Below are 15,994 nucleotides of genomic sequence, written 5' to 3' on the forward strand. Positions count from 1 at the left end.
GGAGTTTGCACGTTCTCCCCGTGTCTGCGTGGGTTTCCTCCGGGTGCTCCGGTTTCCTCCCACAGTCACAAAGATGTGCAGGTTAGGTGAATTGGCCATGCTAAATTGCCCGTAGTGTTAGGTAAGGGGTAAATGTGGGGGTATGGGTGGGTTACGCTTCGGCGGGTCGGTGTGGACTTGTTGGGCCGAAGGGCCTGTTTCCACACTGTAATGTAATCTAATGTAATCTAAAAAAGACTCACAACCTCTGGAACAAAGGGTCTCCTCACCTCTGTTTTTTGTGGCTGACCTTTCATTTTTGAACAGTGACCCCAGCCCCCTCTCCCCCATAAGAGAAAGCACTTGGTAGCTGCTGACCATTTTAACAGGAAACAGTTTTCGCTCCCAACTATCCCCAAACCAGCAACACATCCCATCACTTCATTCACCTTGAGGACAAAGATCGAACCTTGTGTCTCTCATGCCTCAAGGTACCACCCAATCTGGACTTAGAGAGCTCTCTTTAGTCAGGCATCCAGTGTCACTTGCCTGTTAGAGGTAACATCACTATAGTCCCACTCGTTCATTACAGAGAGATGGTTGGTAGTGAATTTAATCTGGAGGCTCACCATGCCTCAGGTGAGGGGCACAATGACTCCAGCCGCCATTGAAGCTACACTCTGCATTGTAAACCAGCGGTCCAGCCGATGGCACTAACCAACCCCTCACGTAACATACAGCCAGGGTGCTCAATGGCGTTTTCATGCTCCACAATCACCTGAAGCCTATTTAAATGCAAATGAAAGACTTATGCAAATATATCTCCTCTGGTTCAGGATGCAAATGAGCAGTGAATAACTTTGTCGGTCTGCCGACATCAACGTTCTGCCATTAAATTGAAAGACCTAGGTGTGACTTGCACTGTATTCAAATCCACTTGAATATCCCTCATTACATGTTTGAAATGAAGTGTTGATAGCACAGTAATTGTATCTATATGGGAGGCCTGAACTGTAGTTACCTTTTAATTACTTCCCTCTGTACCTTAATTCACGGCAAAATCCATTCTCTGGACCTTTGCTATGTTGCTTTGACTTACTGACATGGTCTTTTGAAGCTAAATGTTTCCTGTGTGATGCAGTCACAGCTGTAACACGATAAATTAAAATCTAACCTCTTCGTGGGTCAAGGTTAGATCCACTGATTCTCAGCCACTTCAGTGTAAAAGGGCCATCTTAGTTTGACAATTCTGGCTTTGGAAAATGCTCAAAATGCAATGTTGGACAGGGAGGAGGGTAGGGTTGGGGGGAATGTAGCTGAGAATGCAATAGGTAGATGAAGGTGAGGGAGACTCCTCCCATTTATCTCTCAGCGCCTTGGCCCACAAGCCTCATTCCTGATGAAGGGCTTTTGCCTGAAATGTCGATTCTCTTGCTCCTCGGATGCTGCCTGACCTTCTGTGTTTCTCCAGCACCACACACTCGACTCTGATCTCCAACATCTGCAGTCCTCACTTTCTCCACATTGTATGACAGGCAGTGCTGAGATCAGTCCTCTGCTGACATAAACGCAGAGAATGCTGGAGAAACTCAACAGGTCTGAGGGCACTGATGGAGAGGGAAACAGTTAACATTTCAAGTCCAATATGCCTGCTTTTCAGAACAGCCTGAACGGTCGATTCCAAATAGTTATATTGGATTTGAAACATTAACTCTGTTTTTCTCTCTCTCTCTTTCTCTCCACAGATGCAGCCAGACCAGCTGAGTTTCTCCAATACTTCTTGTTTTTGTTTCAGAGTTCCAGCATCTGCAGTATTTTGCTTCTCTCCTGATTGATGCCAATGGAAATAATTCGGCCCATCGTGTTGTTACTGGCCTTCAGCAAGAGCAACCCCTCTAGCCCTCCCACATCTGCCTTTTCCCTTGGCCCTGCCAATTTTATTGCCCTCATAGAATTGTCCAATTCTCTACTTATGCGAGACCACGAGAAAGGTCAGCGACTATTTAGCACATTCTCTCTCCATTGACATTGCCTGAACTACTGATCGAGTGTTTCAACAAAGACGCAAAGTCAACTCTGAAGAACAGTCACACCGGTCTCAACACGTTAACTCTGTTTCTCTCTCCTCAGATGCAGCAAGACCTGCTGAGATTCTCCAGGAAGTTTTGTGCTTGTTTCAGATCTCCAGAGTATTTTGCTTTTATTTGAGTGTTTCCAGCGTTTTCCTGTTTTATTTCAGTGTTGTACTCCAACAGAATCAGGAGCGTGCGGAGCAAGTAGTATAAATCCCAACCCCAGGCTCTTTATAGCCAGGGGTCTACTCCCAACGCAGGCCATATCTTGAAGGTGGTGGCCTGGAGTCACCCGTACGTGGTATTGACATTGAAGTGAAGACAGCAAGGACTGCAGATGTTGGAAGCCAGAGTCAATAGAAGCTGGAAATACACAGCAGGTCAGACAGCACCTGAGGAGCAGAGAAGTCATAGTTCCGGGCCGAAACCCTTGGTCAGGACTGGTGTCTGGGTAAATGTCGATAACTTTTAACCCCCAACTGAACATGTAACGTCTAAGGCAGCACATGTGCGTAGGTAAACAAAAGAAATAAAAACAGCAGTGTCTGGATAAACTCAGTAGGTCAGAGAGTCATACAACACAGAAGCAGATACAACCAGTCCATTCCAAACTGATCCCACCGGTTCATCCCATAGCAACAAATCCGCTTCCCAAAAGTGGCCCACGAGGCACTCACATTCCACGCCCAGCTCCAAGCCACTGAATTGGGCTTCTTGCCCATTTAAAGTGTGGGATCGCTCGGCCACAAGACCTCTAACCATTCTCTTTACTGGGTAAAACTGTGTGGAGGACGAGCACCAGCTATCCTGGGGGAGCCAGTCACCAGATTGTTTGATTAGTCTTTGCCCCCCAGACCAAGGTCAGACAACTGATTTGCATACACCACAGAGTTTCAGCAGAGTTTCCTCTGGCTCTGCCCTGCCCAGGCACGACAGGAACGGGGCTGGTGGGAGAGGGGGGGAAGTTGGCAAAAGGTATAGAAGGTGGTGTTCAGGTTCTCAAATTATTGAACTTGATATTGAGTCCTGAAAGCTGCAAGGGGTCCCCGAACGCAAGGTAAGACATGCTCCTTTTCCTACTTGCTCTGAGTCTCGCTGGAGCACTATAGGAAGACTGAGACAGAGATGTTGCTATGGGAAATTCCTTTCAGTGATGCTCCACTATTGATATAAAACAATTGGTAAGCTTTTGCTCCTTTTTGAAGAGGTTGAAATAATTATAGGTCAACGATTTTAATTGCTCATTTACCACCCGACTTCAGAACAAAGCTGATTTTTGCTTGTTAGTTTGGGGGATAGCAGCTAGATGTTGAAGTGGTCTTACTGGCGTGTTGTGTGCGTGCAGTGTCTAGTGGTGGCTTTGGCCATAAAAACAGATCATCAACATGGTCACAAAAGCAGTATATTGCTGGGGCGGCACAGTGGCTCAGCAGTTAGCACTGCTGCCTCACAGCACCAGAGTCTCAGGTTCGATTCCAGCCTCGGGCAACTGGCTGTGTGGAGTTTGCACGTTCTCCCCGTGTCTGTGTGGGTTTCCTCTGGGTTCTCCGGTTTCCTCCCACAGTCACAAAGATGTGCGGGTCAGGTGAATTGACCATGCTAAATTGCCCATAGTGTTAGGTGCATTAGTCAAAGGGAAAGGGGTCTGGGTGAGTTACTCTTCGGAGGGTCAAAGGGCCTGTTTCCATACTATAGGGAATCTAATCTTCAAAAAAAAACTTAGCTGATCTGGCAGTCTCTTGGGAGGGAAGGCAGAGTTAATGTTTCAAGTCCAGTGACCCTTCTTCAAAAGGGTGTTCTGAACTGTTTCCAGTTCACTGTTAACTCTGCTCTCTCTCCCCAGAGGCTGCCAGACCTGCTGAGTTCCTCCAGCAATTTCTGGTTTTGTTTCCAATTTTCAGCATCTGCAGTTCTTTTTCCGATCAACACAGTCTCTGTCAGACTGACAGTAATATATGGGGCGTGGGGTCAGTTGGCTAGTCAGCTGGTTTGTGATGCCAATGATGTGGTGCAATACCATGAGTGATTCTCCTTCTCAACTTCTCCCCTCACTTGAGGTGGTGGCCCTCAGGGTAAACCCAGTTGCGTCTCTCAAATGACAGAGTAGTCCTATGTTCCAGTTGGAATATAGTAGAATAGAATAGAATCCCTACAGTGTGGAAGCAGGCCATTCAGCCCATCGAATCCACACTGACCGACCGAAGACTACCCAGCCCAGATCTACTCTCCTACCCTGTCCCTGCACCCTGCATTTCCTATGGCTACACCACTTACCCTGCACTTCCTTGGACACTACAGTCAATTTCCCATGGCCAATCCACCTATCCTGCAAATCTCTGGACTGTGGGAGGAAACCGGAGCATCCGGAGGAAACCCATGCAGACGCGGGGGAAATGTGCAAACTCCACACAGACAGTCACCCATGGGGCTTCCTGATGAAGGGCGTATGCCTGAAACGTTGACTCTCCTGCTCCTCGGATGCCGCCTGACCAGCTGTGCTTTTCCAGCGCCACACTCTTCGACTCTGATCTCCAACGTCTGCAGTCCTCACATTCTTCCACCCGAGGGCGGAATCAAACCCGGGTACCTGGCGCTGTGAGGCAGCAGTGCTAACCACTGAGTGGCATTACCTTTTACATGTGTCAACAATGGAAGCTCTTTCTCCCTGTCTCTACGTTCCTTCCTAGTCGGCTCCAAGAGTCCGATTGCTTCAGCAGAGAAAGACCCCCTTCAGTGCGAAAGTGGGTACTGCAGATGCTGGAGATCAGAGTCAAGATTAGAGTGGTGCTGGAAAAGCACAGCAGGTCAGGCAGCATCCGAGGAGCAGGAAAATTGACATTTCGGGCAAAAGAACTTCATCAGGAAAGACCCCCTTCAGCCTATTGTACCTGTGTTTCAAAGAACCATCCAACTAGTTTCATTCAATGTTAATTTTCAAAAGGCAATTGGATAAATGCTTACAAATAAAAACAACAGAGCTACGGAGAAATGAGCAGAGAGAGAGAAGCAGGACACACTAAAAGACTCCTTGAAAGAGTCAGGATGGGTGCGATGGGCCAAACAGCCTTCTCTATGCTCTCCGATTCTTTCGGAGCTTGTCAAGTGAAACAAGAAAAACCTCAAAATTCTTACCATCTTCAGGAAGTTCACCACGACTCTGTTCTGCAGAGGAAAGAGAAATACAGAAGTTATTTTGACTGATCAAAAATATTAATTAAGATATTCTATACACTAAGGAACATCATGGAAATAAACAACAGCAAAATGTTGATTTACCTTCAGCAGGGGCTTTGGTGGCTGCTGGAAGTAGAAGGGGAGAATTAGTGTGGTTGCTTTTAAGTGTCTTTTTACTCACAATTTTATCCATTTTCTCCCTCTCCTCTCTCTCTCTGACTCCATGATCACACACCTTGTCCTAAGGGTACCCAATTATCTCATGTTGTTGGGGGGGGGGGGGGGGGGGCAGCATGGCTAGGTCAGTTGGTAAGAGTGTTGTGTAGAATAGTGCTAACCTCATTTGGATTTGAGCACCAAATTGTTGGCTATTGTAGTTCATGGATGGCTGACAACCCCTTCTCCCCACACTGCTCGAATCAATTCTCTCTCTCTCTCTTTCTGTCTAATAGAGACAAATAACTATGGCCCTTTGTGAACTACGACTGTTTACTTTATCCAAAGGTCTGGTCAGTCAACATCAACTGAGCATCCAACATTAGAAGGTACTTCCATCACTTACTGCTACCCCCCATACATACCCTGTCATGCCACCCATATTGGCCCTAGTGGTAGGGAGGAGTGAGTGAGCTGACTGGACAATGAACTGCAACACGAACCTTGACCAAATTCCTGTTTTCCCCTTTGTGGAATTACATTAAATGCCCTCTGGATGTCAAAAAATGCATACACACAATCAAGTCAAGCAAGTTAACAGAGCATCTCAGAAAATATAGCACCATTATTCGATCATGATTTATTCCTCACAACTCTCTGTCCAGCTGATGTTAGATAAGGGCTTAGTAATGGTCTTTAATTTTTATATATACCTTCAATAATTTTAGTAGCTTCCCCATACTCTTACGTTAACAAGCAAATCCGTAGAGTGATCCGATCTAAGTCAGAGTGGGGTTCAAGCCCATGGTTCCTTTTTAAGAAAATTTTGGAAAATCATCTGAAGCAGTTTCCCTCCCTGATTCTATTAAGGATCTGGGATGAAAGCCAGCAAGTGCTATCTTAAGCCCCATTGTTTTCACCAGTAACTTTTTTTCAAAACTTGTATGATATCTCCAGAACTTAGGGGCCCCAATGAATCCCAAAGGGTGTCAATAAATTACTGCTCTCATTATTGTTCTATTTTGTATTACAATTGCTGACTAATGAGTACATTGACTGGGTATCATCAAACAAAGCATTCTATTTGAGCTCTTCATCTTACAAGTGACTCACTCAATCACTTGAGGGAGAACATAAATGAGTTGACTACATGTTGAGGATGTACAGGATGTTGGGGAGGCCACTTCTGGGGTAACCCTGCTACAGGAAGGTTATTACTAAATTGGAGAGGAGGTTCAGGAAAGATTTACAAGATGTCACCAGGACTGAAAGGTTTGAGTTATAAGGAGAAGCTGGATAGATTGGGACTTTTTTTTCCATTGGAAATTAGGAGGCTGAGGGGTGACCTTATAGAATCATGAGGGCATGGATAGGGTGAATAGCAAAAGTTTTATTTTCCCCTAGGATGGGAGAGTCCAAAATACAAAGGCATATTTTAAAGATGAAAGGAGTAAGTTTTCAAAAGGGGCAATGTTTTTACACAGAGAGTGGTTTATGTGTGGAATGAACTGCCAGAGGATGTGATAGATGCAGGTACAGTTACAACATTTTAAAGACAATTGGACAGGCACGTGGATAGGAAAGGTTTCAGCAGAAATGGGCCAAATGCAGACAAATGGGATTAGTTTAGTTTGGGAAACTTGATCAGCATGGACTAGTTGGACCGAAGGGCATGTTTCTGTGCTACTGCTTCAAACGTTTGTGATTTCGAAGAAACCTGTTGGATTATAACCTGGCATTGCGTGACTTCTGACTTTGTCCAGATACAATGGTCCAGGATGCTGAATTATTTGTCTAGGCACAATGTTGGCCATCTGCAACAGGACCATTACTTTTGGAAGTTACAAGAGGGAGATTCCTTGGTAGAGTACAAATGACCTCTGGGAATCTGCTAACAATTCCAGGGGATCTCGAGAGTACATCAGGAGGTTGGACTATGCTAACATGTGCAGAGTATCTCTGGGGGTGGGTTAGTAGGTATATGAGAAAGCCCAGAGCTTACCTAGTGCTTATTAGGCACCTTTAAAAGTATATCAAGATTTATAGATGGCTCAGAGGGTGGGTCAGCATGTTAGGTTCAGAAATATTTCTGAATTCTATCCATACTGGGGGCAGGCTGAGGTTTAGTTGAAATGCCATTGGATTAGTGACACAGTGACCCAGAGACTAATGCTTTGGGGACATAGGTTTGAATTCTATTATTGCAGCTGGTGGAATTTAAATTCAATTAATAACATGGAATATAAGGCTAGCATCAAATATGATCAAAATCCATCTGGTTCTCGAATATCCTTTAGGAACGCAAAGCCTGTCATTCCTGACTGACTTGTATGTGACTCCAAACTCACAGCAACGTGACTCTTAACCACCCTCTGAAACAGCTGAGTGAGTCACTCAGTTCTGTTAGGGGCAGGCAGCAAATTAAAGGATAGCCTGATACCGAAATAATAACAACCTGCAATCACCTGGTCTAACATGATAATACACCCCATATCACTTCCCAGTATTGCAACTGAAAGATATTTGAACAGCTACAAATCTTGGAAAAATAAAGAGTCTTCATTCCAATGGAGTTGAGGGTCAATGAACATATCGATCAGCCTCAGAAGTCATGGGTTGGTTTCCCATGAAATAATTTTACACCGTGGTTCTCAGAACGTGCTACTGTGGAGCTCTACCTTCATGAACAAACCAAAAATAAGCAATCTTTACCACTTAGTAAGATGCCCAGCCTCGACCCGAAGAACGCCATGGCAGTGTGTTAAAGGATGGTAGGGGGAGGGGAGGGGGCAGAAAAGGCCTGACCGAGAATTCCAGAGTCCAAGGCCAGGCATTGGATGGGATCTCAGGTACAGTGAGCACCATGTTGGTGAGATCAAATGGTTGTAGGTGGAAGACAACCAGACTCAGCAACACTCTGAGGGGAATCACTTTCCATGGAAAGAACACAGGAACAGGAGGAGGACATTCAGCCCCTCAAGGGGTGGCATGGAGGCTCAGTGATTAGTACTGCTGCCTCAAGCACCAGGCACCAGGGTTCGATTCCTGCCTTGGGTGACTGTGTGGAGATTGAACATTCTCCCCGTGTCTGTGTGGGTTTCCTCCCACAGTCCAAAGGTGTGCTGTCAGGTGAATTGGCCTTGCGAAATTGCCTATAGTGTTAGATGCATTAGTCAGGTTTAAATATAGGGTAGAGGAATGGATCTGGGTGAATTATTCTTTGGAGGGTCAGTGTGGACTTATTGGGCTGAAGGGCCTGTTTCCATACTGTAGGGAATCTAATCTAATCAAGCCTATTCTGCCATCCCATCAGTGCTGAGTTTTGCTTTAACTCCTTGTCCCTGTGTGCATTCCACATCTATCAATGTCATCACCTAACAACAACTCTGACAATGTCAATCCTGAAAATTTCCAATTGTCCACCAGTATCCAGTCTTTTAGGGAGACAATTCCGGATTGTTCTACGGAGACGGTTCTATCACTTTGTTAAAGAAGCTGGTTCTTACCTGCAGTGTCTGGTTCTGCACTTTTTTCTGTAAAATAAAGAAATGCAACTGATTAATGAACGGATAATCTCAGTCAATGCACAGATCACCTGGTGCTAGCGGAATACGTCGGTGTGGCATTACCTGGCACAGCACTACATACCAGCTTCCTTCACTTGGAGCTCAAACTTCTCCTTCACCGTGCCCAGCACTGCCATATAAACAGAGTCATCCTGCTTGGCCAGGTGGTTGATGGTCAATGTGTGTTTCTTCCCCTCCGCCTTGATCGTGTACTTGGGTCCAGCGATGAGATCCTTCCCATCTTTCTGCCATTTCACCTTCACGTTCGGCTTGTCCACCTCCACCACAAACTCTGCCTTCCCACCCACCGTTCCCGTCTGGCTCTGCGGCTTCTTGGTGAAGCCAGCTGCATCGGAGAGAAGAACAGTGCGTCACCAAAAGGAAGAGATGGAAATGAGGGAGGGAGAAAGGCAGAGCGGAGAAGTGCAGAAGCAAAACACGTCGTTTTGAGCGGAAATTGAATGGTTAGAATGCAACGCGGCAGATAGGTCACATGGCCTCCAACCTAGTGACTTCCCAATATGGCCACGTAGGCCTCAAGATTGTAGTAAGGTCAATACTGCCATCTATCTTTCTAAAGGAGACAGAAGCCATGTAATCAATAGTATATAGAGACACTGGAGAGGTACAAAAATAGATTTCCAGAGATGAGACTCAAACTGAAAGCTTATAAATATCAGGGAAGGTCAAACAGGCTGAAGTTTACAACAACACAAGAAATAGGAGCAGGAGACTATAAACTATTCAGTCCCACAAACCTGCGACACCCTGTTCAAGACTATATACAAGCTGAAAAGTGTGGCCCAATTAATAACAGAATCAAACACAGCCACTGAAGCTCCAGCTCTCCAGCCAGTCCAGGATAATCACCTCTGGACCTTGAAGTTACGCACCCTTTTTCACATTTGGAAAGGTGTTGCAGAGGGCTTGAGGGAAGCACAATGGGCTATAACAATAAAAAACCTGGCGGTTACTCTGATACTGAGTTATGGCGCTAAACTCTGTTTCTTGGGTTGTGCGTTTGCAAGACAAGCTGGACGTGGTCACCAGGAATTTCCAATCCCAAGAGATCTTGAGGAAAATCCCAGTAAAGGGTATTTCTTTCTCCCTCAGGAAATTGGGAAGTCCATGTTGGGAATCATTTGACAGGAAGAAGATGCAGCCATTGGACCCTAAAGCAATGCAGGGATTTACTTAATCGCAGATTTGATGCACAGTTGAGAGAAAGGATAGACAGATCCCTCCTTTATTCTTCCCCACACCATGTCTCCAGTGTTCTCTGATATAGTTATGGCTCAAACTCAGCTTGCATTTCTTTCTTTCCAATTCTGCCCACTTCCAGCTCCTCCACCTGTCCTATATCGCTCCTGCTTTTCCATCCTATTCCACTTTGCCCCTTCATCTCTTCTCCTCATCCTTCCTCATTCCTTTTCTCAAGATAATATTTTCCTACGACAGTGACTGCATTTCACACGGAACATCCTGGCCTGTAAAGTTAGGTCTGTCTTGCCTTCTCCTCAACTTGCCTCCAATTTGTCTGCTCTCCTCCTCCAGAACTACAGGCTCCCTGTGGAGTTCTTATTGCGCAGATAATGGCATCTAGCATTACACCCCAATGTCTACATGATCCTAACTAAAGTGTGGTACCTTATCAAGTACTTTCTGAAAACCCAAGCAGTACAGTGGCTCGGTGGTTAGCACTGCTGCCTCACAGCGCTCAGGACCCGGGTTTGATTCCAGCCTCTGGAATCTGTCTGTGTAGACTTTGCACGTTCTCCCAGTGTCTGCGTGGGTTTCCTCTGGGTGCTCCAGCTTCCTCCCAAGTCAAAAGATATGCAAGTGGATTTGGCATGGTAAATGTAGCATTACACGGATTGCGGTGGGATGCTGTTTGGAGGGTCAGTGTCAACTTGATGGGCTGAATAGCCTGCTTCCACACTGTAAGCATTCTATGAAATAGAGACAGGAATAGACCCTTTAAATCTGCTCCACCATCCAATCTGATTATGGCCAATCTTTGGGCTTTAACTGCGCTGTCCAACTCACAACCCATAGCCCTCAATTCCCAGAAGCTTGTCTATCCCAGCCTTAAACAGAGGTGAGGCAGTGACCTTGTGGTAATATCAGTGGATTAGTAACCCACCTTCCCAGGTTAACGCTGGGTTCAAATCCCACTAAGACAGATGGCAAAATTTGAACCCTGTAAAACCCATTTGGCTGACTAATGACATTTCAAGAAGGAAATCAATCACATAATCTGACTTACATGTGACTCTAGACCTACAGCATCCTGGCTGTCCTTTAATTACCCTCCAGTAAGAGCCCAGACGACACTTTGATCTAGAACAATTTGGGAAAGGCAACAAACATTGGCCTTGCCACTATATGACAGGCTGAGGAACATATACAATGAGTATAAAGTGCTTTAGAACATCCCGTGCTAAGAAATCGGCAAAGTAAATATTACCTTTCCTTCACTAACTCAGCTGAGACTGGGCCCAAAGAATGGCATCCTTCTGGCGAACTTCATACTCGCCACTGCCATCACCTTCTGTGCCATATGGAACCATCATCACTTGGCAGAAGGTTACAGGATTCAGCAGATGCCAACACTTCAGTGCAGCACCAACACAGTGCAACATTGTCAGAGCAGATGCCCTATAGGCTTCAGGTCGTAGGCGCAGCCTGCCCCAGGGACAGAGGAAATTTGTGTGGCCCAGTTCCAAAGAAGGGCAAGGGGCTCTGTTGGTGCTCAACCAATCCTCAAGCAACATCTCACAAACTGGTCCTTCACATCACTGCTCCTGTGTGATCCTGCAGTGCACACACCACCCTGCCGCATTTTTCCATCTCAGAAATATATTTCAAAAGGAAAAGATTTTCATTTAGCATTTAGCTCACAATTGACCCTGTGTCAAAATCATGACCTGTCCTTTTGTTTTTGTGTTGCAGATTTCTCTTGAGAGCCTCTGCTCCACTCTCTGTCTGTCTGTCTGTCTCTCACTCAGTGGGACATCACATTGCAGTTGTATACTGCATTGGTGAGGCCACTTTTGGAGTGCTGTGTACAATTCTGATCTCCCTGCTATCGGAAGGACATTATTAAATTGAAGAGGGTGCAGAAAAGATTTGTCAGGATGTTACTTGGACTGGAGGTTTGACTTATCAGTATAGGAGGTTAAGGGGTGACCTTATAGAGGTGTATAAAATCATGAGGGGCATACATAAGCAAACTCCCAGGGAAGGGGAGTTCAAAACGAGAGGATATCATTTTAAAGTGAGTGGAGAAAGATTTGAAAGGAACCTGAGGGACAAAGTTTTACACAGAGGGTGGTTCATATGTGGAACGAACTGCCAGAGGAAATGGTAGATGCAGGTGCAGTTACAATATTTAAAAGACATTTGGACAGGTACATGAATAGGAAAGGTTTAGAGGGATTTGAACTAGAAGACAGTGAGGTTTACAGATGCTGGAGATCAGAGTTGAGAGTGTGTTGCTGGAAAAGCACAGCAGTGGGAAGGAAGATTGACAGGTAGGACAGGTCATGAGGACGGTGCTGAGCTGGAAGGTTGGAACTGAGGTAGGGTGGGGGGAGGGGAAAATGAGGAAACTGGTGAAGTCCACATTGATGCCCTGGGGTTGAAGAGTCCCAAGGCGGAAGATGAGGCTTTCTTCCTCGAGGCATCGGGTGGTAAGGGAGATTCGATGGAGGAGGCCCAGGACCTGCATGTCCTAGGCAGAGTGGGAGAGGGAGGTGAAATGTTCGGCCACATGGTGGTGGGGTTGATTGGTGCGGGTGTTCTGGAGATGTTCTCTAAAGTGCTCTGCAAGAAGGCGTCCAGTCTCCCCAATGTAGCCAAACGCAGACAAGTGGGACTAGTTTTAGGAAATTCTGTCAGCATAGACTGGATGGACCAAAGGGTCTGTTTCTGAGCTGTATAACTCTACAACTCTCACTTAATCATGCTCTCTCATCCTCTTAGTTTTTCACTCACCTAGTCACTCATTCTCTCTCTGTCCCCCTCTCTCTTTCCCTTCTCTCTCTCTCTCTCTCATACACAAGTTGTCTTGCCATACTGATAGCCAGTCGCTTGGAGGATTTACAGCTGAGCACTAGATATAAAGCTGACTCAGGAACTGAAGGGGCTCTGGGCTGCTGACTACAATCTGTCGAAGAGCAACAACTCCAGTGATTTATGGTCCCACTTTGAACACCATTTGCCAAGTCTGTCCTTATTTAAGTCAGAGACCCTTACAAATCAAATTGCAAACCAAAGAAGGAACAGATGTCAGCTTCTCTGGAAATGTGATCTTGTTACACAGTCATAACTCACAGGGCGGGACAGCCTTCAAGAAATTTTTATGGGTTTCAGGTGTCAAATCTCTGTTCTGTATCCACTGGATCACTGGTGATCCCAACCCCTGACATTTACAAATAAAGTTAAATCTCATTAAAAGCATCTCCCTTGAATATAGTTGTTGCAATTCGGTCTCGTGGAACATCTAGAATTCTGCAAACAAAGAGGTTTAAAATGTACAAGAGTCTACAGTGTAGAAACAGACCATTTGTCCTAACTGATCTATGCTATCACATACACACCTACAAACTCCATTGAGAATCACAAAATCTTACAGCACAGTTATCCCCACTTGGCCTGTCAATCCCATCATAGATCCCGGAAGGATGTACTAATTTAGTCACTATTCCTCATGTAAGTTCAAGTAGTCTGTCCAATTGCCTTTCATAATTCCTTGCTGATTAGCACTCTAGAATATTCTCTGGTTGTACCTTCACCTCATCTCATTGGCTTTGCTCTTCCTGAAAAGTCCCTCGAAAGGGACAAAGAGGGAAGGAAGATGTCAACTGGAACAAGAAGTTTCCCTGATAGTCCAGTGAATATTCCGGAAACTTCTGAACTGTCCCAAACAGATAGCAATGGGGTCCTTTCAGTATAAAACAAAGAACGTTATTTCCCGTGGCCTGTATCCATCACGTACACTGTACAGTCCAGCAGATGAGAGGCCATTCAGCCCATGAGTCTGTGCTGGCCCTCAGCAAGCAAGCCATTCATTTCCCTGCTCCATCCACACTGTCCTGGGAGTTTTACTTCCCTCAAATGCCAATAGTTTCCTTTTAAGATCATTCCTTGTCTCCACTCACTCCACCCGGACAGTGAGTGCTTAGGCATTAACACACACGTTCCATTGCGGTATCGCTTGGTCAAGACATTAAAGCCTTGTCCTGAACGCTTGCACTACCATTAGAAGCCACATGATACCAGGTCATAGTCCCACATGCTTATTTGAAATCACAAGCTTTCGGAGCGCCACCCTTTGAAGTCACTTTACCTGACAAAAGGAGTGTCACTCTAAAAGCTTGTGATTTCAAATAAACCTGTTGGACTATAGCCTGGTGTCGTGTGAATTCTGACTTTGTCCAGCCCAGTCCAATACTGGCACCTCCACATCATGATTTGTCCCATCAGTAGTTGGGAAGAGCTTCTCTTTGTCGAACTTTATCCACCTCAATCAAATCTCCGCTCAGTTCCAAGGAGAGGTTGCCCAAGTTCCTCCAACCTCACCCTGTCACTAAATTCCCGTTCCCAAGAGAAATCTCCTCTGTACGCTCTCAAGGACACTTGTACCCTCCCTGAAGTGTGGGGACCAGACCAGTTCCTTCACATAACACCAATGAAAGTTCTGAAGAATATCTAACATCCAAGTGAGTTATAATCCAACCAACAAGCTCAGATAAGTTGAGATGTTGGATCTCCCTTGGCTTAGAATCAGATGATACGCCTGTACTTGATCCCAAACAATTAATTATACTCATTAGAGGTACAGGAGGTAATGGTAAAGTCACCATAGCTTTACCAGAGCACAGGACTGCACTCTCATTAGAGAGAAATGACTGGTATTGGGGGGTTAACCTGAGGGTCACCATGCCTCAGGCAAGGGGAGAAGGCGAGTCCCTCGTGGCGACCTCAGATGGTACAGGATTGAACCCACACTGTTGGCATCACTCTGCAAACCAGCCGTCCAGCCAACTGAGCTAACCGACCTCCACCCCACCCCGCACCCCCTCCGGTTCAAGAGGAAGAGTAGGAGGAGGGGGACCCAGGTGAAAACTTCAATTCAGTGGTTAGTAATCTGAGTCAGATCTGATAGTGAAAGTAGGCAGGCAGGTGCAGCAAGCCATTGGTAAGGCAAATAGTATACTAGCCTCCACTGAACCAGTAGAACTTGCGATTTGTTTTGTATTCTTCAGAACAGTGCTCCAGGATAACCAGTATGTTCATTTCCAAGTATTCCAGTCGGCCCCTTTCCCTTTCTCTATCCCCACAGCCCTGCAAAGGGTTTGCTCTCCTTGCCCCTTCTAATTTCTTTTCAAAGCCATTCATCGTTCAAGAGAGCTAGTTGGATGGTAATGCCGTGCAGGGATATAGGGAAACTGCAGATTGGCAATAGGGCCAGTGCAGGCATGATAGGTTGAATGGCCTCTTTCTGCACTGAATTAATTCTGTTAATTGTCTCTATATCAACTGCTCTTGTTAGTAGCCCACTGCAGGTTATATAAACATTAACAACAGGAACAGGAGTAGGCTATTCAGCCCATCAAGCTCACGCTGCTCCAACAGGACCATCCTCTATCTCCAAGACTGCCCTCTCTCCAGACCCTGTCGCACCAATAGTCTTCAGAACCATTCCTTTTGTAACCTTTTCAGTGTCCTGGCTCTCTGTGGTCGAGAATGCAACAGGTTCACTGTTGGTTAGAGTACAGCAATGATAGCCCCAAACCTCAGGTCACGCACTCAGAACCCGAGAGAATGAGAAGGAAGTAACAGCGAAAGGAGAAAAAGAATGGCGTTGAAAAGAAGCAGAAAGTGAGAAAGGAAGGGAGGGCCAGAGAAATAAAAAGGGGCGCACAGACACACAGACGGGGGAGAGACAGACAGGGGGAGAGACAGACAGGGGAGACACAGATAGGGGGAGACAGACAGGGGAGAGACAGACAGGGGAGAGACAGACAGGGGAGAGACGGATAG

General features: G+C 45.9%; 1 protein-coding gene across 2 annotated transcripts in view; it reads right to left on the reverse strand.

Moving 5' to 3' along the window:
* The window catches only part of mybpc2a (myosin binding protein Ca), an 86,030-nt gene that overhangs the window by 65,548 nt on the left and 4,488 nt on the right, over positions 1–15,994 (reverse strand). The window contains exons 2-5 of one of the 2 annotated variants that reach the window (XM_043679657.1): positions 9,030–9,293; positions 8,888–8,914; positions 5,328–5,348; positions 5,184–5,213 (exon numbers count right to left, since the gene is read on the reverse strand). In XM_043679657.1, the coding sequence (XP_043535592.1) occupies positions 5,184–5,213; positions 5,328–5,348; positions 8,888–8,914; positions 9,030–9,293 (342 nt within the window). Of the gene's footprint in view, positions 1–5,183; positions 5,214–5,327; positions 5,352–8,887; positions 8,915–9,029; positions 9,294–15,994 lie in introns of both variants that reach the window. The other variant, XM_043679656.1, reaches the window with a different exon arrangement.

The sequence above is a fragment of the Chiloscyllium plagiosum genome, chromosome 39, assembly GCF_004010195.1.
Source record: "Chiloscyllium plagiosum isolate BGI_BamShark_2017 chromosome 39, ASM401019v2, whole genome shotgun sequence".
Classification (NCBI taxonomy): domain Eukaryota; kingdom Metazoa; phylum Chordata; class Chondrichthyes; order Orectolobiformes; family Hemiscylliidae; genus Chiloscyllium; species Chiloscyllium plagiosum.